The 24,058-nt window shown below is 38.9% G+C and overlaps 1 protein-coding gene across 7 annotated transcripts in view; it reads right to left on the bottom strand.

Moving 5' to 3' along the window:
* Positions 1 to 24,058, bottom strand: part of Bicra (BRD4 interacting chromatin remodeling complex associated protein) — a 370,087-nt gene that overhangs the window by 10,498 nt on the left and 335,531 nt on the right. For all 7 annotated transcript variants that reach the window (XM_073960688.1, XM_073960689.1, XM_073960691.1 and 4 more), the window contains 3 exons: positions 9,385 to 9,542; positions 8,963 to 9,229; positions 1,085 to 8,874 (listed from right to left, as the gene is read on the bottom strand). In XM_073960688.1, the coding sequence (XP_073816789.1) occupies positions 1,085 to 8,874; positions 8,963 to 9,229; positions 9,385 to 9,542 (8,215 nt within the window). The remainder of the gene's footprint in view (positions 1 to 1,084; positions 8,875 to 8,962; positions 9,230 to 9,384; positions 9,543 to 24,058) is intronic.

The raw sequence follows: 24,058 nt of genomic DNA, 5'->3' as shown, positions 1-24,058 counted from the left end.
CCCTACGTGTGTCATGAATGCTCCTTACATGAAATTCTGAACTATGGAATTAATTAAACCTATAGATAAATTTTAGACTGAAATACAGACAATTCTTTTAAATAACCAAAGTACTCTTTGAAGTTTTGACCACCACCAAAAATGTACCAAACTATACATTGCCAATTCATTTTTATACCCTTAGTCTCTAGGATAACGATCAGACTTGTTTGATGCGATCAAAAATGTGTTTCACCGAAATAACATTTTTGAACTCATCTTTCCGATCGTTTTGAAATTTTTTGCAGCATGTTGTGCTCACGGTTCCTACTATGAGAGTATCACTTTTTTCGGAAGCAAGTTCATACTTCTTGAGATAATGACCCAAAATCAAAAAAAACCCTGCCGGTACCCAATAAAAGATAACATACGATTAGATCGGATTATGCCAAAACTTTTCAAATCGTATATTTATATCGGAAAATGTTTTGACAAAAATTCAAAATTTTCTCTGAAGTGCAGTTATGAAATATTTTTAGTGGGCAAATCCTTGTTACCTGAAATAATGGTCCAAAAGCTCAAAAAATACCACAGAAGACTAACTGAAATAACTGGTGGCACCATAACTAACGAAACGAGTAAAGAACATTGCATGTAGTGATATTTCTGTCAAACTTAAATGTTCGAAGAAGGACTATATCGAACAACTTCTTCCAATACCACCCTTCCAAAAAGTTCAAAAATGTCGCTTAAGTGGGTCAGTGCTGTTCGAAGACTTTTTATCACTTCTAGAAAAGCTTTACATGTAGACAAGTTTTACATGACCCAAATGTCACCCACATTACACTGCAGGGCATTACTAACACGTGGAAGTTATGTTCTCCATTCTATTCTCTTATACAACAAAGACTTAATATCTACAATTTACCATAAAATCACTAATGTGATATTGGAAGAATATACCGATGTGTTATAAACTTATGACTATATATTTACTACATAAACACCCTCACCAATAAACCGTATTACTACAACTTGGAGGTTATGTTCTCTTCCGATTTTCTTATAGCAACTAATAAAGGATTAATATCAACCAACTACTCACAAGGAGAGACGAGCAAGTTTTGCTTTTGATGGGACCTTATCCTCGGTCTTAATAAATGTTGCAATTTGACTAATGGGATTACCAACAAGATTTAGACCACCGATTGTATTGATTGATTGATTTGTTGGAGTATGAATAATCATATTATTGTTGTTCGCCAATGTTGAGGTAATGGGTAATGTTGCAGTAGTTGTTAAAGAACCAGAGGCAGTTTGAAGACCAGCAACAGGTTGCATCATGGAGCAAGATGTAGATGGTGCCGCAGTGGATGTTGTTATAAGAGGAGGCACCGTGGCTGCAGCAGTGGCCATTATTAGCTGTGGCAATGCTAATGTTGCTGACGACGAAGATGATGACGACAAGGCCATTGAAGTCATAGCTATGGACATTGATGTTGTTGGCATACCACCACCACCAGCAGCAGTGATAACATTAGATGTACTGCAGCTGTTTGACGAACTGCTTACCATTTGTTGTTGTTGTTGGTTATTAATAACAAAGGTGGGAGCAGTGGCAACAACATTTGTGCTTGAAGTTGTGGCAGAAACAATGGGTGATGATAATGTGGCCGTTGGCACCAATGATGGAGTACCACCCATTGATGTTGATATTATGAACGATTTTTGATTTGCCATTCCCTGTCCTATACCACTAAAGGTGTTGATGGTAAATGCATTGGACGAAGCCAGTGATGAGGCAGTTGAAAATTGATGTTGATGCTGTGAAGACAATGATGTCAGTTGTGGTGTTATGGTTGTGCTCATTGCTGAGCTAACTGTTGAACTGCAGGGAAATATTAAGGGTGGAGGTCCCCCAATACTTCCACTTGTATTGGCGCTTTGAAAACTTGCAAAGGCAGGACTATTAACTTTGGCAATTTGTATCTTTTGTTGCTGCAACAATTGCTGCTGTTGCATTTGCAGATGTTGGGTAAAATGTTTCTGTTGCAATACAGCTGGCATATTTGTGATATTTATCATATGCGGTTGAGGCAGCGATGCAAAGGGCAGGTTGGACAAATTGGAACTAGATGATAAAGATGATAATTGCGGTAATTGTGGACTACTTAGGAGAGTGGTGGGCAAATTTGTAGTTTGCTGTAAGATTGTAGCTCCCGCCGGAATGGAAGTTAGGTTGGCATTGCCGCTACTACTGCTGGTGGTTATGGAGGTAGTTGTAGTAGATGTTCCTGCCGCTGATGATGAAAGAGAGGGATTGGGACAATGTTGCTGTTTTGATTTATTATTGTTGCCAAATAAAGTTCCCGTAGCAGGAGTTGTGGTTGTAGTTGTTATTGTGCTACTGCAAATTGCTTTTGAGCTATTGTTTAAAATCCCTGTTTGCTGTTGTTGTTGCTGCTGCATGGCTTGTTGGCTATTTTGTTTTTGTGCTTTCGAGTTTTTGTTGTTTCCTGACGTTTGTTGCTGTTGCTGCTGCTGTTGATGTTGAATGGGATAGATGTGGATCTTTTGTGTTTGCTGCTGTGGCTGTTGCATATTTCCTGTTGGTGCCATGACAGCCGTGGCCGGTGTAGTAGTTGTTGATCCACCCACTCCACTTGTGTTGGCCGAGTGGTTATTAGGCTGTACCACATTTGCTGGTATACTTCCACCACTACTTAAGCCCTTGTTGTTATCGTTGCTGGCACTTTGTGGTGGATTTGCAGTGGACATTAAATTAAAAGCCCCAAGGTTAGAATTTGGTGGTCCAGAATTTGTTATAAATTGATCTGATGTTGATATTTCTTTGCCCGAAGACAAAATTCGATGCTGTTCCATATATAACCTCTGTAATGACTGATTGATTTCTATATCAGTCATGGGTTTATTAAAGGCAGCCACCACACTTGGATCCAAATCGGCTGGCAACGGCATTGAAGAGAGCAAATTTTTGTGTTGCATTTTTACGGTCAAATATTGAATTTGCATTTGAACCTGACGCAACATTTGCTCTTGCTGTTGTGTTAGTTGTATGGTTTGAACTCGTGAAACCGTATGCTGGGGTTGATGTTGCTGCTGTTGCTGTAGAGTTGGTCCCGCCGATACTATGGGTTGTATTGTTGGTAGAGACATTTGTAGACCCGTGGATGTTAGGCTTGGAGTGTAATTGGTGGTGCTGGTCGAATGATTCGATGTGGCAAATGTATTGATTCCAGATGTTAATTGACTAGAAGACGACGATGATATGGATGCCAATGAAAAATTAATGGAAAAGTTATTATTTAACTGTGGCAAAGTGGGTCCTCCTATTCCTAACGTTCTAGTTTGTTGCAGCTGCTGCTGCTGTTGTTGTTGTGGCTGAGGTTGCTGTTGCATGGGAGCTGTAATGCCCACCAGTTTTGTACCCGTTGATGTTTGTGTCTGAAAGGGTTGTATGCTCACCACATTTGATGTGGACGTTGTGGTACTGGTCGTAGATGTAGAAACAACTGGCTTGCCACTGGCCGTATTCGGCTGTACAATTTGTACCGGATTGTTGTTGGGTTTTTGAGATAGGGGATCCAACTTTGGTAAAGGTTTTACCACTGAGGCATTTTTCATTAAAGCCACATCGGCTGCTGTGGTTGTGGATGCCTTGGGCTTCCTTACTGGTTTCTTTTTGGGAACAGCACCCGTTGAGCTTGTTGTCGTTGTAGTGGTGGTTGACGACGAATTTCCCTGTGCTAATTTATTGTTGTCCTGCTTAGCAGCTTTCGATTGATCTATAATAGGAGCAACATTTGCCACCTGCTTTGTTGTGGTAGTAGTGGTGGTAATTGTTGTTGTGGTATTGGTAGATGAAGATGACTGGGCTGTGATTGATCCTGATGTCATGGGATATACAATTTGTTGCTTTGGTGCCTGTTGGGTAACTGCAGATCCTGTGTTCGAATTATTCAGCACTGTGCCTGAATTATTCATGGGGTGTACCGGAAGTGTGGTGGAAGAAGTGGATAAACTTGGTGGCATTTGTGATGTTGGTGGTAACGGATTGGCATCATTGAAATGTATTTGCCCCTGTTGCAAACATTGGGCTAATTGCTGGGCATTAATGCCAGCCGGGGCAATAAGAATGCGTTCTGTTGGTCCAATGGAGGCGGTTGTTTGATTTGCTCCTATCGGCGTTATTTGATTATTTAAACTATTCAAACAGAATAGCTGATGTGTGGTAGGATCAATTTTGGGCAATGACAAATACCGTTGCTGGGAAATATGTTCTTGTTGTGGAGTGGCGGGTATTGGATTGTTATTGATGTTTGTTTGTACATTCATATTGATTTGAGGCTGTACTGCAGTAGGTTGAGTACTTGCAGCCTGATCTTGAGCCTTGCCAATAACTCCTCCAGGTGCTTTTGATGCCTCGGATGCCATATTCTGTTGTTGTTGTTGTTGCTGCTGCTGTTGTTTCTTTTTAGAACCTTTTGCATTACCACTGGGTGGACCCGTAGCCACAGTCGTGGGCGGAGGTTGCTGCTGCTGCTGAACGACATTTGTAGCTATTTGCGAATGCTGCTGCTGTGGTTGCTCAACTGGCTTGAGGGGTTCATTAATAATGGTCACATTTGGCAATGCTCCCTTAAGCAGAGCCTGTAATATTAATTGTGATTGTTGATCTTGTGGTTTATTGGGATCATGGCGTAATATTAAACGCTCACATTGCTCGGAAACCGCCAATGTCAAACTACCAGTTAGCTGAGGTATTAACGAGGCAATGGTATTTGGCGTACCCACAGATATAGACACGTTTCCTGTAAGACCTGGCATAAGAGAATTTGTTGGCGGTGCCGACTGTGGCTGAGGTTGTTGCTGCTGCTGTGGGACTGGTGCCTGTGGTGTTACCACGATATTTGTTGACGTTGTGGAACTCTGAGCTGGTAGTGCAGCATTAAATGTTGGCTGAGCCACTGCCAAAGTAGGTTGCGTCTGCATGTTTAGATTTACTGAAGAAGAATTCGAAGCCACCGATGAATTTGACAATTGAGGCAATGAAACCAAATGCATTTGCCTTGGCTGTTGCTGGTTTTCATTTAGATTCGTTGTAAGAGGAGGAGCGGAGATGTTCTGATTATTTTGAGCCAAATTTGGAGGTTGGAAAACAATCTGCGTTTGTTGTGGCTGATGGTGGTTAGGGGTGGTAGACTTATCCAATATTGGCATTATTTGTATTTTATTTTCTACCAAAGAACCCATGGGTGTGTTGGAAACTAATGTTGGGTTTCCATGCTGACCAGGCAGACGATTTTCAATTTGGGAAATTTGTATATTTCCAATTTGACTGGGTACCAAAGACGGTGTGGGCAGAGGTGTTGACATTGAACTTGTTGTAATATTAAGAGTAGGTAGATTGGAGTTTTGGCTGGTGGGCAACGTTAGCATAGACGAAGAGCTGCTGGTTGGCAAAGTATTAAAGGAATTTGCCATAGATGAAGAAACCGTTACAGAAGAATTATTGGAAGCCAACGTTGCCGCAGCTGTACTTGCTGCAGCATTATCTGACTTTTTGGTGTTACGCTTTGCTGCTGGCTTGCGACGAGGCTTTACTGTTGCAGTTGTGGTGGTGGTATTCGTTGTAGAAGTGGCAACAGAGGTAACTGTTGCCATTGAAGTTGTAATTGTGGAAGGAGCCATTGAAGAACCACATCCTAAATTGCTGGACCCTACCGTTGTTATAGGTATTGTAAAGGTAATGTTGGCTGTTGGTCCACCAGCTCCTGCTGCCGCTGATGTTGCCATCGATGTTTTGATTTGCTGCTGTGCTTGTGCTTCATTTTGGACCTGTTGTAAATGCTGCTGAGCCTGCTTTTGTATCTCCTCCTGAGATGGTAAACGTGGTATGGTTATGGAATATGGCTGACCTGAAGGTCCAGACGTTGATGCTGTGCCGGATCCCATTATGTCGGCAGATGGATCGATTTTTATAACAATATTAGCAGCAGCTGTTTCTGCACCCGAATGATCCATTTGATCTGTGGCCGAAGTTACGCCAGGTATGGATAAAGTATAGGAGGGACCAGTGTCTCCTCCGCCACCTGCATTATTTTGTTGAGGTATAGATATAGTATAATCTGTTGAAGGTGTTGTCATTTGAGCGGATGATGCAGGTGTCTCCTCTATGGGTGTGGTATCCATAAAGTCTTCATCATCATCCTCTGTAATGCCACAAAGTTTCATTACATTACCCAAATCTAATTTACCATTACTGGCTCTTGTTATCTGTGGCGGTGGTGAGGGAGATTTTGGTCTTTGTTGCTGTTGCTGCTGCTGTTGTTGTTGCTGATGATTTTCAATCATATTTTGTTGAATTTGTTGCTGTTGTTGTTGAACTGTTGTTTGAGCGGTGGTTAAGTTACCTGAATTGTTTTGGCTTAACATAGGAACAATTTTTGTAGTTGTATTACTGGTACTGATGGCTGGCACCAACACCGATGTAGTTGAGGTGGCGGTATTCAGTGTTTTATTAGCGGTGGTAGTTAAAGGTTTTACATTGGCGGGTGCTGCGGAACTGGTTGCGACTGCAGTATTGCTGGCTGATGTTGCGGGCGGTTTTCTTCTTCTAGGTTTGGCTTTCTTTTTAGTTTCAGGTGTTTGCTGTTGTGGTTGCTGCTGCTGTTGTTGTACCTGTTGCTGTTGTTGTAGGGCCTGAGCTTGTTGTTGTGCCTGTTGGACTTGATTTTGAGTTTGTTGTATTTGTTGCTGTAATTGTTGAATTTGCTGTTGTTGCTGCTGCTGTTGTTGTTGCTGTAATTGTATTGTTGCAGCAGCATTGAATTGTAAATGTATTTGGCCATTACCACCCACATTGTGTTGATGCTGCTGGTGTTGTTGCGGACTTGCTGTTGTCTGTATATTCTGTAACACCGGTGTTGGCTGACGACTTAAGGGTTCCGGAGTCACTGAAACTGGCACATGGGCCGGTGAGGATTGTGTTAGGCTGGTTGTGTAGAGATCATTGGTACTTGTTTGATTGGCATTGCCATTTCCACCGGGATTATGGGTTGCTTGCTGTTGCCCACCGTTATTATTTGAGCTGGAGGGTACTGCTGGAGCTTGAAATTGTGTGGCCCCAGCTGCTGCCGCTGCAGCTGCGGCAGCTGCAATCTGTTGTATATTAGCATTGCTAAGTTGATTGAGATTGATAAGTCCCTGGGCCGAATTCTGTTGAAATTGAGCGGTTCCTGTACTAGCGGGCAACTGGGATAATAGAGTAGGCGCTCCACTGGCACTTAGACCATTTGGCATTTGTATTTGAGCAGTTAAACTGTTACCATTGGCCGCTGCTGCAGCAGCCAATTGTAGATTTTGTAATTGAGCTGCCACAGAGGGACCCAACAAATGACCATTTATAGTGGCTGCAGTTGTGGTGAATTGTTGAGATCTGGGCTGTTGGTTAGCTGCGGCGGCTGCTGAAAGGGCTGCATGTAGACCGCTTAACTGTGTAATGGCCGAGTTTTGGGGCTGGGTTTTAATGGCCTGCAAGTGATTGGCCTGTTGTATGAGGTTAGCCTGAGACGAAACGATAAAAGTGGGTGTGGCTGCAGCCAATTGCATTGTAGCACCATTATGTCCCAATATTCTCAACACCTGTTGGGTTTGTTGTTGTTGCAATTGGGGTTGAGGTCTGGCGTTTTGTATAACCAATGATGGTGTGGCAGTCAATTGAGGTGTTGGAGGCCTCAATATCAATTGTACGCCCTGGGGTGCATTTTGTTGCACCAGCATAGGTACTTGATTCAAAAGCAGTTGTGGTTGCTGGCCGGCGGTGGTTGTAAGACTAGCTGTGGCACCGGATGGTAAAATTATTTGTTGTTGTTGGCCCGGTTGAGCTGATTGTGAGATCTGAGTTAATGATGTTTGTTGCTGTTGTTGCTGCTGCTGCTGTTGTTGTTGTTGAGACAAATTGCTTGATGACGTAGCATTCGATGTAACTGTTTGTGATGGAGGCGGTGTGGGATTAGGACCCCCAGAATTTCCCTGTTTATGTTTTTGTGTATCAATCAATATGTGTTGTTGTTGTTGCTGGGGTTTTGGCAGTATTTGTTGTGGCAATTTGTTTGCTTTTGCATTTCCCAACATAGTATTTGAGGTTATGCCTCCTGTTGCGGTCGTCGTCAAGTTCCCCGTTGGCGTCGTAGTAAATCTTGCTTGCTGCTGATGATGTTGAGGCGTTGATGTAGCAGCAGCAATAATTTGTCCCTGAGGACCCTGAATAAGTTGAAATGTTTGTTGGGGACCACCATTGCCATTACTGGCTATTGTGAATTGTTGTTGTAACATTTGCATTGTTGTCGGTGGTGGTGGCTGGGGTTGTTGTGGTTGTGGTGTGGGTGGTTTTATAGAGGCAGCGGTTATGGTTGTACCGCTCGGACTGGGTGAGGGACTATCGGCAATTAGCGGACTACCGCTGTGATATTGTTGAAATTGTTGGTGTTGCTGTTGACTTATGGGCAAAACTGCAGACGACGATGACGCTGTGGTAGTTGAGGGGTGGTGGTTGTTTGTGGAGTTAACACCTTTTTTCGTTTGATTTTTTGGCGTACAAGCCACATTTGTTGGCGCAAACGTATTCGGTGTATTGTTGATCGTTGTTGCATGTGATTGCCCATAGCCGCCTGCTATAGTCGCAGTAGTCGATGAAGCCGAGGTAACAGATGATGCTGCTGCGGCGACGGATGATGGATGTGGGTTAGTAGAGTTGGTAGTGGTGGTTGCGTTGCTGTTTGTATAGTGGCTATTGGAGGAACTAAATATTTGGTGATGTTGTTGCTGCTGCTGCTGTTGTTGCTGATGCTGTTGTTGTCGTTTGTTGCCCTTCTAAAGGAACCAGAGAGAGAGAGAGAGCGAGAGGGAAGGAAAGGATTAAGCTAACAATCAAATATTAAAATCGGCCAAATGGACTTACTTTATTTAATTGTATATTATTGGAACCGACCAGCGTTGCATTCAAATCGTTTCCCGTCGTTGTTGCTGCTGTTGTTGTGGCCACATTTTGAAAGTTACCCACTAAATTGAGACCACCAGCGGCATTGGCCGTTATGCCAATGACACTGGTTGCGGCGGCAGGCGATTGTGATGGACTGGGTTGGAAGACCACGGTGCCAGCATTTGGACTACCATTCGTAAATTGATGTATGGACTGTCGCCGACCGGGTGTAACAGCTTTACGTTCCTAAAAGGGAAATACAAAAAAATATTGTGAATTTGATATTGGAGAAGGCAGATAAAATTAGTTGAAGTTTGAGATCAAGCCTTTAAGATTTGAATTAAAGCCCTGATCTCAATGCCTCCTGGAATTGTGACATACATATTTTTATATTAACTTACCTGATCATGTGTATTGGCATTTGCTAACGGATTACCCGTTACTAGAAGTACATCTTGAGGAAATGGTGATAACGATGGTGATGGTTGTAAACGTGGACTAGCTGAGATCGATGGTGATGGACTGGGCGTTAGAAACGGACCCGGAGGAGACAATATTCCTGCAAGTAGAATAAATAGATACAAATAAATTAAATATCATGTGTATATTATATAACACATTTTCCTAATTCAAATTGCAAAATGGAATTCATGGAAATTCTTAATTTAAATCATATAACACAGTAAGGTATACTTATTTATGTAATCCTCATGTGGATGTGTGTAAGTACACACGTGTATTCGTATGTTTGTTGTGTAGGTAGAGGTATGTATGTCCTTTTTAATACACACATACATAATTGTGTATTCATTTCGGTTTTGTTGCTATGACATCCATCCTACTAATAACTCAAAGAGCAAACGAACGAATTCTTGGAATATGTAATTTATTTTATAATAAAAAGGCTTTGGCTTTGAGAGTTGCTGCTGCTGATGATGATGATGCTGGTGATATTTTGCCTTTGCAACAAGAAACATTAATTATGTATATTGTATAAAGTGTTTTTATATACAGAACGATAGAGACACAACACATAAGCATATCAACAGTATTGCTAGAGATAGACAAAGACTGACACAAAATAAATTTGATTGTGTGTTGGGAGGGGGAGAGGTAAAACTTCAAAGCCTTTGCAAATGTTTCGTTGCAGGGTTGGTTGGTAATGATACTTGACAAATACTAAAGTAGCATCACGGCATTGTGTAAACTGAAAAAAAATCTTTAAGGATAAATATGAGTGGTGGAATGGATAATATCCTGCCAACATTTAGTCCCATGCCACTTTTATACATTTGAAGTACGCAATTTTCCCAACTCAAACAGCAAATAATATCGATATACACTTTTATACAATTTTTCCCACTCCACTAATTTTCAAATTTGGGTAGCTGTTAACACCATATGATCACTATTTACTTCCAAACAAAAATAAATCCATGTTTATTATATCCAAAGCAACTGTAAAAATTTATTTTAGAACGATAAATTACTTATTATTCTTAAAATATTGGAGCATAATAAAAGTTATTAGCTTTAGTAAAATAAGGACAGAAATACATACATATTTCCAACAATTATCAGATTTAAAGCTTCTTCACATGGACAAAATTACTTGACAAATCAATACCATAAAATTCCTTCAAATTGAAATGTTTGCTATCAGTATAGTTTTTCCAAAACATAACTGCTGCAATGACAGCGACAGCTATCCAAACTGAACTTAAAAAATTTTCCGCAAACACATCTGAACTTGTTCGTAAGCCTAAATGTTTGAATTTTTGTAGCGAAGGTACCAGTCAGTATGTATTAAAAAATATATACGAACTGTCTATGAACGGCCCTTATCTGTAAACCAAAACCCTAGAAAAAATCATAAAGTAAATATAACCTTGACGAGCCTGGCAAAATGATCCCTTTTGAAAACAAGGCCTCCTCAAACCTTTGGAGGCCCATAACCGCGAAAGTGGAAGTGATGGCGAAAAACGCCGGGACACGTATCGTCTTATTTTTGGTATTCTATCATGCTGCGGTGTCAGAATATGGTTTGTTCGTAATTTTTTGTTTAAATTTTGTTCGTGTCGGCCAATGATATAGAATAAAATTGTTTTGTTTTCTATAAAAATTTTCATGTAAATATTTAATTAAAAAAATAACTTACAAAGCTAGGATATTAAAATTTCGGGAAGTGTTGCACTACATAAAGGATATTAACATATATTTTTTTGAAAAAAATGCAGGATGTTTTCAAGGGATTTTTTAGTATATAATTTTACAAGGACATTTTTGATGTCCTTGTTATCCTTGAATGCAATAAATGAAAATTATTATATAAAGCCGGAGAATACACCTCTTTAATATGACACCGACAACAGCATCGTGTGATGTGTACAAGTATTTAAAATATTTTTTTGAAAAATTGTTTCCTTTGAAATTTAAATGTCTTTTAAGGGGTGACTCCCACCTGTAAATTTCAGAAAATCGAAAAAAAAATTACATACCTATTTTAAAGTATAAGTATCATAGAATAGGTGGTAAAACTTTCAAGTCGATCGGAATAAAATTGATTGAGATATGGGTGTTGGAAGGGAAAAAATCATTGTGATTTGTATGTAACATGGAAGGTTTTAGGTTAGGTTTTAGGATGCGTAGCTACTGTGATGGCAACCACTCAACTCGGAGACCTTGAGGTCCATTGTGATCATATGTAACATGGAAACTAACAAGTAAAAAAAGCTGTAAACAGGGCCATTAAGAAAATCTTCGGTAAAAATGTCCAAAGAACCCTCGAACAACACAAAAATGTTGAACATTTGTGTGAGTGGTACCACAAGGATTGGACAGATAGGGCCCAAATTTGAACATAAACTAAGTTTCGACAATATTTAGAGATCCAAAGTTTGGACCAAATCGGTCGCTACGTCTATGAGAAATCGCGCGTACCATTTTAGCGAATATTTTTGAACTTTTGTGGAGGAGGTACAGGAAGGAGTGGACCACGTTCGAATTTCATCTAATATTCGAAGAAATATTACAATATCCAAAGTGTGGACGGATGCAGTATTCGGTTCGAGCTCTCCAGCCACTACATATGGTGCCATAGGGGTTTTCACAACTTTCGGGCTGTTTTCTCAAGAAGTATAGACTTGCCCCTTATGAAACGTATACCGTCGTAGTGAACACAAGTTGCTACAACAAAAATCAAAGCGATTCGAGAGCAGGTCTTAAAGTGAATTGATCCAAAAATTTTGTGTGGGTGGTACCCGAAGGAGTGGACAAATATAGTCTATATTCGAACCTGATCTATATCTGGTAGATATATTAAGATGTGTAAAGTATGGACCACATCGGTCACTCCCATCAAGAGTTATCGTGCGCACAATTTTTCCGACCATTTTTGAACTTCTGTGCGGGAGGTATCTGAAGGAGTGAACCGATATGGCTTATCTTCGAACTTAAACTAGGTTTGCACAAAACATTACGAAGGCCTCAGCGATATAATAGCAGATCCGTTCGAGAGTTATCTTGCGCTCCAACCACTACACACGGTGTCATAGGGGTTTTTTGTAACTTTCAGGCTATTTTCTCAGGAAGTATGGACTTGCCCCGGATGAAATGTATACCGTCGTATGGGGGACAGTGTCAGTCCATATTGGAACCTCATCTAAATCTGGTAGAAATTTCACGATGCGCAAAGTATGGACCAAATTGGTTTCTCCATTCAAGAGTTATCGTGCGCACAAATTTTCCGAACATTTCCTAACTTTTGTGGGGGAGGTACCGGAAGGAGTGGATCGATATAAACCATCTTCGAACTTAAACTAAGTTTGGACAAAATATTACGAAAGCCAAATTTTGGACCGAATCGGTTGATCCGTTCGAGAGTTATCGTGCGCTCCAGCCAGACAGACAGACAGACGGACGGACATTGCTCAATCGACTCCAAATTGTCTGAAACACATTTCGTCCAAACATACTTGAGGTCTAAAACCATTATTTCGATGAGGCACATTTTGCCCGTATGAAAGTGTATATACCCTCGTTAGCATAAATGCTGAGGGTATAAAAATTGCGATCTGTAGTAGTAGTAGTAGTATAGTAGTAGTATCACTTTATTATTCTTCATTTAGTTACATAATTACATTTCTTTTATATATATAGATATTATTGATAATAAAGGATTTACGACTATGACATCATGTCGTCAGTCGGTTATGAAATACATATTGTGTACAAATTTTGCTTATTTGTTAAGAAGGGTTTACAAATATTATTGAAATTCACTAACAATTAATCTACGATATTGCAGTGCTACTTTAAGATAAGCAACTAGTTTTTTCCAATCATTCTGTTCCTCTCCATTTAAGATAAATAATACCTCTTGGTGCTGTAGTAAAGGATGGCCAAAAATTTGTAATCGATATTCTCTGTAAATTGGACAAATGCCGATGAAGTGTTGAAGGGTTTCTTTTTCGCGAAGGTTGCAAATCGTACAATTATTTCCGTCTGATTCTGGTATGTTGTGGCTTCCATTAAGCCGGATAAGGTCACACCTAGCACGTATAAAAATCGATCGATGAAGGACTAGATCTTTATGTTCTTAACAAGTTCGCGGATGCAAAAAAAAAAAAAACTCAGAGAGGTGCAAAAATGACACCCAATTGTTTTCAGAATTAAGTTTTGTGTATTTATTAATTAATTAGTAATATTATTATAATTTTTTATTTATTATATTATGGATATACATATATGAAATGAGTCGTATTATGTACATAAATCACAAAAACGTGCCATTGTATACAAGTAAATGACTAAAGATTTACTTTGCATGTGAATGCTATAGCATTCACGTCATCCTTCGTCATCATGAAAATAAATGCTGTACATTCACGTCCGCGTAGGTGTAAATAAGCATACAAAAATATATGATGATCGGTTTATTAGTTTTCGAGCTAGAGTTGGCACCGCAAAACGCTTCAATAAAAACATGGTTTGGTATATGGTCAATTGCCACAAAACTACGTAATATTTTTCAACAAGAAAAAATCAGAAAGTAGATTAGTATGTGCTCTTTCAGATGAAAAAAAATCTACTAAAAATTTTTCATATTTTTCTTGGAAAAAATTCGTGAAAAATGGCTTTAATTGGGCTTTACAACTGGGGGTCACCCCTTAAAAGGTAAACAGGGTGAGAAAACGAAAAATCTTAAGTGCCATTTTACTCCACTTTTTCCTATAGTTTCAGACGTATATAGTCCGGTTCATGTGTAATTTTGGTTATCGGACGGTGTAATAGCTTCTGAGAAATGATAATTTTTTTATCCGGAAATTTACCAAAATGGCGTACATATTTTCCAAATAAAAAAACTATTCGTGTTTAGGGGCCGCCGCTACGCCTCATTACAATGCGTTGGTTTCCTTAATTTCAAATTCTTTACCATCGAATTCCATATAATATTGGCAGCAGAAGTATAGATTTCTGAATCACTACTGTACGGCACCAATTTACATAATTAATTAATTGTAGTTGTAACTACGTATTTTAATGTAATTGCAACTAAAATATATAATTAACTAAACAAGCAAACAGCTAATGACCCCTCCTAACACTAACTCTCAGACACACAAACACACACAAACTTTTAAAAGGATTCACTTTAATCTCTTCTCTCGTTATAATTCCGGCATCACATCAAAAGATCATAAAAGCATCATGCAAATACACACGACAAGAGCTTTTATTTATTATGTGCCACACAGGACCAACAGCAACAACAACAACTATACTTCATGTATTCATTTAGCCAAACAGACGCTCGCTCAGTCGGTCATTCATTTAGAAGTTCCATCAACAGCATCCTGCTGCCCTTGAAGGGTTTTTAGTGAAAAGAAGTACCTGCTATAGTTCAAATGAAAAGAAGTACTTTTTTCTTTTCTATCACTCCCAAACAGAAAAAAAAAACTAAAATTTTGGTGCTAACTGACGGAAGACTAACAGGGCTGGCTACCACTTACCTTATGTAGTTTTTGTTTTAGTCAGATAAACTTTGTACTTTGTTTCGAAAGGGGATGGGTGGACGGGGGGAGTTTGTTCATTGGAATGTGTTTTTAGAGTAGTTCCTCCAGTCCAAAGGATTCGTGTGCTTGCTGCAGCAGACCCTTTTTATCAGTTTAGTTGAATGGGATAACATTTTGTTTGTATTTAAAAAGTTTTTCTACACGTTTAACAAAAATGTTTTGTTATTTTTTTAAGCAACTTTAAACTACAAAACTGAACATATTTGATTTAAAAATGTTTGTTTATTTTCTTTTTGTGAAAGATATTCGAAAGTTACATTCAGGTGAATGGAATTGTCTTAGAATGCGAACTAGGGTTACTGAAATGCCTTTTTTCAAGATGGATTTAAATAAGACGAGTTAATCCTTTACATGGCGCTGGCTTGCAACAGAGTCGTTAATGGGGCTTTGAAATGTATAAAGCTTTATGAAGTTATAATTTATTCAATGCCGTAGGTTCGATTTAATCCTTAACTATTTACCTTTTCAGATTAAGTCTGAGTACTTGGCATTCTCTAACCACAGGAAACATACGTTTGCAAAAAGCGTATACATATAGCTTTTCCCTAAGAAAACATTTTCATAATATGCACCATTGCCATTTCTACTCATGTCAAAAGGAAGTTTTTTTTAGATTACTTTAAAATGGATTTATAATGGTGTCGCCATTTCTGTTTGTATTTTTTCTTTTTTTTAAGGTAAACTGAAATGGTGGTGACTGGGGAAGAATACACATTAGTTTTTTTCCAGTCAGGATAACCTAACATATGTGTGAAGTCAATATCACAAATATTCATTTGCATAATCCTCTTTTTTTGTTTCGCTATATGTGTTGAGTTAATAATAATGGGAAACAAACATATCCTTCATTGTTTGGATGGATTTCCTGTCAGCATGAGCTTTTATGTTTGCTTTGCTTATTTCGCTTTGAAGGTATGGTGATTCCAAATAGAAAGTGTAAAGAAAAAGAATGGAAAATAATAATATAAAGACAGCTGCAAAAAAAATGGAGTGGTGGACTTAAATGTCCTACGTTAACATATCCCTAATTATAAAAATAAAAGGCATCTTCGTAGGTGACAAAAGAACGTTTGAAAGTTTTCAGCGTACATTTTTAGGAGCTTGTGGGGAAGGTATCATAAACAGTGGACCGAATTATTCGACCCAATCAATACAGTATACCTACATATATCTCAAGAAGTATAATAATGTAGAGTGGAGGTGGAGTTGTCGAAAAGTCCATCTTCGAACTTATTTAACTTCATGTGCCAATCTCAGTCCGATTTTTAATAGTTATAGTGCCAACCAGCCAGTAGGTCAATTATGTTAGGAAGCCTGGACTTGCCCACGAAAAACACTACATAATATTTTCTCCATACACAGATCGACTTTAAATAAAAATCAAATATCCTTCGTTGGTAATTACATCAGTTGAGAAGGCTGGACCGATTTTTTTAATGTTCGCCATAGCCCAGCTTAAGTTTTTATGATAATAAACATTGACCACGCCCAATTTTTTAAATGTTACATCTAAAAAACTTCTGAACCGATTTTCCTGAAATTTTCAGGGAATGTACAGGGATGGGTCCCGGCGAAAATAGGATTGATTGAAACATCTTTATAGAAAATATTAAATGTTGGTTGATAATTGCATCAGTTGAGAACGGCTGGACCGATTGGTTAATTTTTTTAAATGTTCGTCATAGCCCAACTTATGTTTTTATGGAAAAAAATTGACCACGCCCACTTTTTAAAATATGTTAGAAGTTCCATCAACAGCATCCTGCTGCACTTGAAGGGTTTTTAGTGAAAATAGCCCAACTTATGTTTTTATGGAAAAAAATTGACCACGCCCACTTTTTAAAATATGTTATATCTACAAAACTACTGGATTTGATTTTTCTTGTAACAGGTTGCACTCGAAGCTCCTTTTACAATCATACAAGTTTTTTGAGGGGCAAGTCAAAACTTGGTTTAGTTCAAAAGTGGACCACTCCTTAGGGTACAATCCATATTTGGTGCACTCAGGGTATCATCCACAAAAATGTTCAACATTTTTTAAATAAGTTATACCTACAAAACTTTTCTTGAAATTTTGAGGGATGGCCCCGGTGAAATGGGCCTCATATTTTGTTGAATTTCGTGGGGAGCCGGGTAACTCCTTTATGCCATATTAAATACAGGTTGTTGTAAAATACAAAACAAAAATGCATTTGAAAGAAGAAAAGTTCGAGGACATCGATATGTCTGAAGAGTCTTTACCGAAGACGAAACATGCATGTCACATAGTGGTGGGTGTGTGGGTTCGAATCGTCGGCTTTCCTTTTTCACTTGCATAATAGATCATAAAGCTCGATTAAAAAATTAAAAAAATAATCTTAAAAAATGATCTTCGCCTAAAAAAGACAAAATTTTTCAAATAAATAAAATCAGCTGAGCCAGGCTGGGGTTTGAACCCACGTCCTTGAAAAATACAGGAAAAAAGTGTTGTCACGGCGTGTTAGCGTTCAGAGCCAAACTCATAACTTTCAAAGGCAGCGCTAAGCGTTTGTCATGAAAGCACAACTAAATGGGGAAATCCTCATTGTTGTTGTAAAATACAAAACAAAAATGAATTTGAAAGAAGAAAAGTTCGAGGACATCGAATAATAGATCATAAAGCTCGATTAAAAAACTAAAAAATTAATCTTAAAAAATGATCTTCGCCTAAAAAAGGCAAAAAGTTGTTAATAAAGTTTTTTAGTAAAAACAAATAAAAAAGTGTCAGTCGGCTTTGTCGACAGAGGTATACCCTCAGCCAATGTGAATTGAAACTTTCATCTACGAACAGATAGAATGTATTTAGCGTCTCTTCAGAATTTTATGGCCCTTTTTAACATTTGAACTTGCCGACAAAAATGTGGATTAGGAATTAACACAAATGTTGAACCTTTGTGAGGAGGTACCCTTAGGAGATCCAAAGTTTGGACCAAATTGGTTGCACCATTCAAGTGATATCGTCCTAACATTTTAGTGACATTTTTTAAAATTTTGGGGAGAAGTACCAGAAGTTGGACAAAATATGACGAAGACCAAATGTTGCACCAAATCGGTAGAACAGTTCGAGAGCCGCATTTGGTGACATAGGGCTTTTTACACATTTCGGAATGTTTTCCCAAGAAATATGGACCTGCTACTGAAAAAACTTTTACCGTCGTAATGGAGGTAGCGAATGCAAATCGCTTCAACAAAAATCAAAGTGATTCGGTAGCAGGCCTTAAAGTGAACTTATCCGAAATTTTGTGTGGTGGTACCCAAAGGAGTGTACAAATATAGTCTATATTCGAACCTGATCTATATCTCGTAGATATATTAGGATGTGTAGAGTATGTATTACATCAGTCACTCCCTTCAAGAGTTATCGTGCGCATATTTTTTCCGAAGAGTTTTGAATTTTTGTGAGGGAGGTACCTGAAGGAGTGGACCGACATGGTTTATCTTCGAACTTAAACTATGTTTGGACAAAATATTACGAAGGCCAAATTTTGGACCTAATTGGCAGATCCGTTCGAAATTTATCTTGAGCTCAACCACTACACACGGAGTCATAGGGGTTTTTTTGCACCTTTCAGGCTATTTTCTCAGGAAGTATGGACTTACCCCTTATGAAACTTGTACCGTCGTATGGGGGACAGCGAATACAAGTTGCTACAATAAAAATCAAAGCGATTCGAGAGCAGGTCCTAAACTGAACTTTTCCGAAATTTTGTGTGGGAGGCACCCGAAGGAGTGGGCCGATTGAGTCCATATTTAAACTTTATCTAAGTCTGGTAGAACTTTCACGATGTACAAAGTGTGGGCCAAATCGATGGACCGATATAACCCATCTTCGAACTTAAACTAAGTTTGGGCAAAATATTACGAAAGCCAAATTTTGAACCGAATCGGTTGCTCCGTTCGAAAGTTATCGTGCGCACCAGCCAGCCAGTCGGACAGACGGACATGACTAAATCAACTCCAAATTGTCTGAAACACATTTCGTCCAAACATACTTGGGGTCTAAAACCATTATTTCGATGAGGCACATTTTGCCCGTATGAAAGTGTATATACCCTCGTTAGCATAAATGCTGAGGGTATAAAAACGCAACATTTTTTTTTTTTTTTATAAATAAAAATCAAATGTTGTTCGTTGGTAATTGCATCAGTTGAGAACGGCTCGACCGATTGGTTAATTTTTTTAAATGTTCGTCATAGCCTAACTTAGGATTTTATGGACAGAAAAATTGACCACGCCCACATTTTTCGATATGTTATATCCACAAAACTACTGAACCGATTTTCCACGATAACTATGGAAAGGAGTGGTATATTGACCAGATTCGGTCGAAATTTAATAAATCATAATATTTTCACCAAACTTTGCTTAAGATCGAAGATGGACCATATCGGTTCACGTCTCCTGTAGGCATACGTAAAACCGATTTCGGTTAATCGATTAATCGGTTATTAGCCGTAAAATCTCTACAAATCGTAGTCGACTATTGACTGTGCGAAAACCGTATAAACGACTATTCTTAATCGACTTTCGAAAGTCGGAGTCAACTATTATTCGTAGTCGACTATTAGTCGTAGTCTCCCAGCAAAATGTTCGATGCCAAAGATGCTATTCAATCATTGTGAAAGTGATCTGGTATGTCATCTTTTAAGCATCTTCATCGATGAATTTTATATGAGCGTGGACCCCAAAAGACGCTATTCATTTTTGGATCCAAAGGATGTCCTTTACACCAATGCTTTGCCATGTCATTTTCACCAATGCTTTGGCATGTCATTTCTACCAATGCTTTGACATGTCTTTTCACCAACCCTTTGCAATGACATTATCATACGTCAAGAGTTTTAACAACGTTGGTTGTGATTTCGAGTCGCCGACAACATCAAGCCTATTGTAAATAATTAATCTTATATATTTAGAAAAATGTGTATAAATAAAAGCACGAAATTCATCTCTATTGGATCGATGGAATGGGTTCAAATGCTGATGAAAATATCGGATCTTTCACGACTGCTTTTGCATGGGTTCAAATGCTGATGAAAAGATCCGATCTATCAGGACTTCCTTTGCTTTGGTTCTAATGCTAATGAAAAGATCGGATCTTTCACGACTGCTTTTGAACCAATGCAAAAGATGCCATGAAATCACATCATCGCATGGAACTCCTTCCTACAAATTTTGCTGGGTTATTATTATTCGTAGTCGACTATTAATCCTGGACGACTATTAGTCGTAGTTGACTATTGGGTGTGCTTTTTTGTATATATGTTCATCACAGATTGCATCAACGAAAAAAGTCGATTATATTCGATTATGATCGGTTTTCCGAGGTAACGAATAATCGAAACTCGACTTTTAGTACACTCTCAAATAATCAACTAACCGAAAATCGAGTTTTAAGTTTTTTAAGAAAACCGTATAATCGAAAAACCGATTATTGCATTTTACTGCGTATCCCTAGCCTCCAGGTACATACCCCACAAGTTTCAGAATTTGTATACCCTCAGCATTTATGCTAACAAGGGTATATACACTTTCATACGGGCAAAATGTGCCTCATCGAAATAATGGTTTTAGACCCCAAGTATGTTTGGACGAAATCCGTTTCAGACAATTTGGAGTAGATTTAGCAATGTCCGTCCGTATGACTGGCTGGCTGGAGCTCACAATAACTCTAACTTAATCCAAATACATATTTTTGTCGGCGATTTCATACTCCCAAAATTCTGAAAGCCCCCTAAATACCTTAGTTTTTTTTTGGGAAAAAATGTTTTAAGTCCTACAGGCTGAGGGTATATCTTTTTTACTTGTCCATAAAATCTTGCGAACGATTACTCTGGAAGCGACTACATGCTTTGGTCCATACTTTGAACATTGTAATATTTTTCAGATTCGAATATAGACTGTATCGTCCCCCAATCCTTCGGGTAATTCCTACACAAAATTTCACAATTTTTAAAAAGTACAGTTAAAGACCATGTTTTGGATCGATTTAATTTGTTTGCAGCATAAGTAAATATTTTTCTGTAGCCCCCTTATACCGGTAACTACTAATTTTACTTATTTTGAAGACAACATTTGGTTTAAAATCAATATATGGACAACAATAGTAAACGATTTGTACTGGAAAAAGCAGTCAACGCTGGGTTTGCTTTTTTCACAGGCAAAACCGACTGATACTTTATTACATTTTATATATTAAGATTTTCAAAATCTAGGCCTTTCTTCACGATAACAACGTCTCTCACACCTCATTGATATGAGAAAAATCTCTTCGAGTATGTTGGTGGGATTTTGCTTACTCCACTCAACAAGTTGTGAAATGAAACAACAAAGCTGACTCTTTAAGAAAATTCAAATTTTAAAATCTTTCAATATAATTATTTGCACAAAACCCACAGACTATTTATTCGGTTAAGTCTTTCAAAGGAGTTAAAGTAATTTCCAAATAGACTCATTACATCACTTTCAAATTCATTAATTAATTCACTCACTCCCTCACTCACTCAATGTTCTTTCATTTCATTTCAAATCGAATTATTTCCACAGATCTGGGCTGCCTTTAATTCAAATAGACATAATGACTTTTCTTGTCCCGCCATTGCATTTTGTAACATTTGCCCAACATTCCCATTCCTTCCTTGTATTCAAGTAAAACGTATCCTTCCGTAAAGAAATGTAACAAAACGAAAACGAATATATCTTTGTAAAACTCTTGAATGGATGCGGTGCAGCAGGAGTAGAGTGGCAGGAAGGAAAGCCAGGAACATTTTAGTACAACACAAAGCCACAGTAATCATTGGATGAAACTAAGAGGAAAATGTGAACAGAGAGAAAAAACAATTTTCTTTATTTCAATTTTAAGCACAGCAGAGGTGGAGGCTGGGCGCTTTTTTTGCCTTTATGTACAATTCTTTTAGAGTTATGAACATTTTCTCATCTATGGGGAATAACACGGCAGCAGCAACAGACCCGACTTTGAAGTTAAAGGGAAACTGAGTAGTATATGCAACAATCGTTGTTTTTTCACAATTTTCCATCCGTTCAGTATAAACCATCTTAGGCATCATCTACTCTCGTTCGTTGTTGATGGTAATTTTTCCTAGTTTTGTTGAGTTTTGTTTCTGTTGTGCCCTGGCCCCTGTCTTCTTGTATTTTGACTATTGTTAAGAGTCTGATGCATGAAGAGTTTTTTCATATTTTTTGGCCAAAAGGCATTTAGCTTTTTGCATGCAGAGTATGCTGCTAAACATACCCAGCTAACATTTTTTTTCCGAATTCGGTCAGAACAAATTTACGATTCTGATGCCAAATTCGGTACGAAAGTTGTAAGAAAATTCTAAAAAAAAATATTACAGTCTTGCTACAAAGGAAAATTCTAAAAATAGTTTCCTTACAAATTCGGTCCGAATTTGGAAGAAAATTCAGAGAAGGTTAGGTTAGGTTTTAGGATGCGTAGCTGCTGTGATGGCAGCCACTCCACTCGGAGGCCTTGGGGTCCATTGTGATCATCCTGAATGTTGAAACGGATTATAGATGTGGTTGTGATATAAAGGAGATGTAGATGTGTGATGGTAGTTGTGGATAGATGAAGATTGTGAGTGATGTGGTTGTAAGTGCGTAGAATCCAATGGTTCAGGTGTGGTGGTGATGTGAAGGTGATGGCGGGTGTAAGGTGATGACGGATGAAATGTAATGATGTATAGGCGATGACTGTAGATTGGATGTAATTTTCCGATGCAACTGTAAGAGTAGAAAGAGGTTGTAGATGAGAGTGTAGATGTGGTAGTTAGATATAGATGTAGTGCAGATTACAGTTGTGAAGATTAAGTTGGTTGTAGCTGGGACGTTTTTGACAATACTACGTGTAGATATGGTGTTTGTTCTGTTCTCAGCACGTTGGAGCCATTTCAGGCCTTTTGCCATGTGTAGTAGATCCGACGGCTCTGTTTGGCAAAATGCTGTTCAAGATTGGATGGTGCACACACCCATGGTGCGTTGTCTTCTAGAAAGGGGCATAGGACAACGACATAATAGGTGCTCGATCGTCTCTATTTCTTCCTCATCCTTGCACAGCCTGCAGTAGTCAGCCGTGTCGTCTTCTTCCCATTTGCTCGTCATGGATCCTATTATGTAGTGACCCGTGATGATCCCCACTGCTAGTTTCAGGTCTGATTTCCTCATTGAGAGCAGTGAGGCGGTTCTTGACTTGGACGGGATTGGCCAGATTGCCCTTGATGTGCTGCAGTTTGGCGTGTTTTGCCAATGTTGCCAGAATATCTCCAGACATTTTTGCTCTATTGTTTTCCTGAAGTGGCACAGTAGTCGATTTCAATGGTTTCTGACTCCGATCCACAGCGTGCAAGTTCGTCGGCTGCCTCGTTTCCTTCGATGTTGCAATGCCCTGGGACCCAACACAAGGTGACGATTGATTTTAGTGGCTCCAAAGCGTGTTTGCAGTCTAGAACAGCCGCGGACTTGATGTAATGGGACTTAAGTGATTTTAGGGCCGCTTGACTATCGACGTAGATAATCACCGGTCCAACTATTTCCCCTCTCATGTTGTTTATCAGTTCCGCGGCCTTTCTGATCGCAAAAACTTCGGCTTGGAAGACACTACAATATTCGTTCAGCTTGTATGATTGTCGTAGACCAAGGGATTTGCTGTAGACGCCTGCTCCTGTGCCTGTTTCCATCTTAGAGCCATCAGTATAGATCTCTATACCGTCTAGAGGTTGGCTGCCGTGTGTCCATTCATCCCTGTGGAGTATGTGCAGCTTCGTTGCCTCGAAGCACATTTGTGGTGATATACAATCACTAATGTTCCCGGGGCCATTGATAGTCCGAATTGACGTAGAATTGCAGTTCTTCCGTGTTCGGAACAGCGCCATGAACCTAGCTCCTTAAGACAAAGTGCAATCATTGCTGCCAGTTCCTGTACTACTAGGTCTAGCGGGTGTAGATCCAGTAGCACATTTACGGCTGC

Source organism: Musca autumnalis, unplaced genomic scaffold, assembly GCF_047663935.1.
Source record: "Musca autumnalis isolate F117 unplaced genomic scaffold, ASM4766393v1 scaffold_1, whole genome shotgun sequence".
NCBI lineage: Eukaryota > Metazoa > Arthropoda > Insecta > Diptera > Muscidae > Musca > Musca autumnalis.
This window is presented reverse-complemented; position numbering and strand designations above follow the sequence as displayed.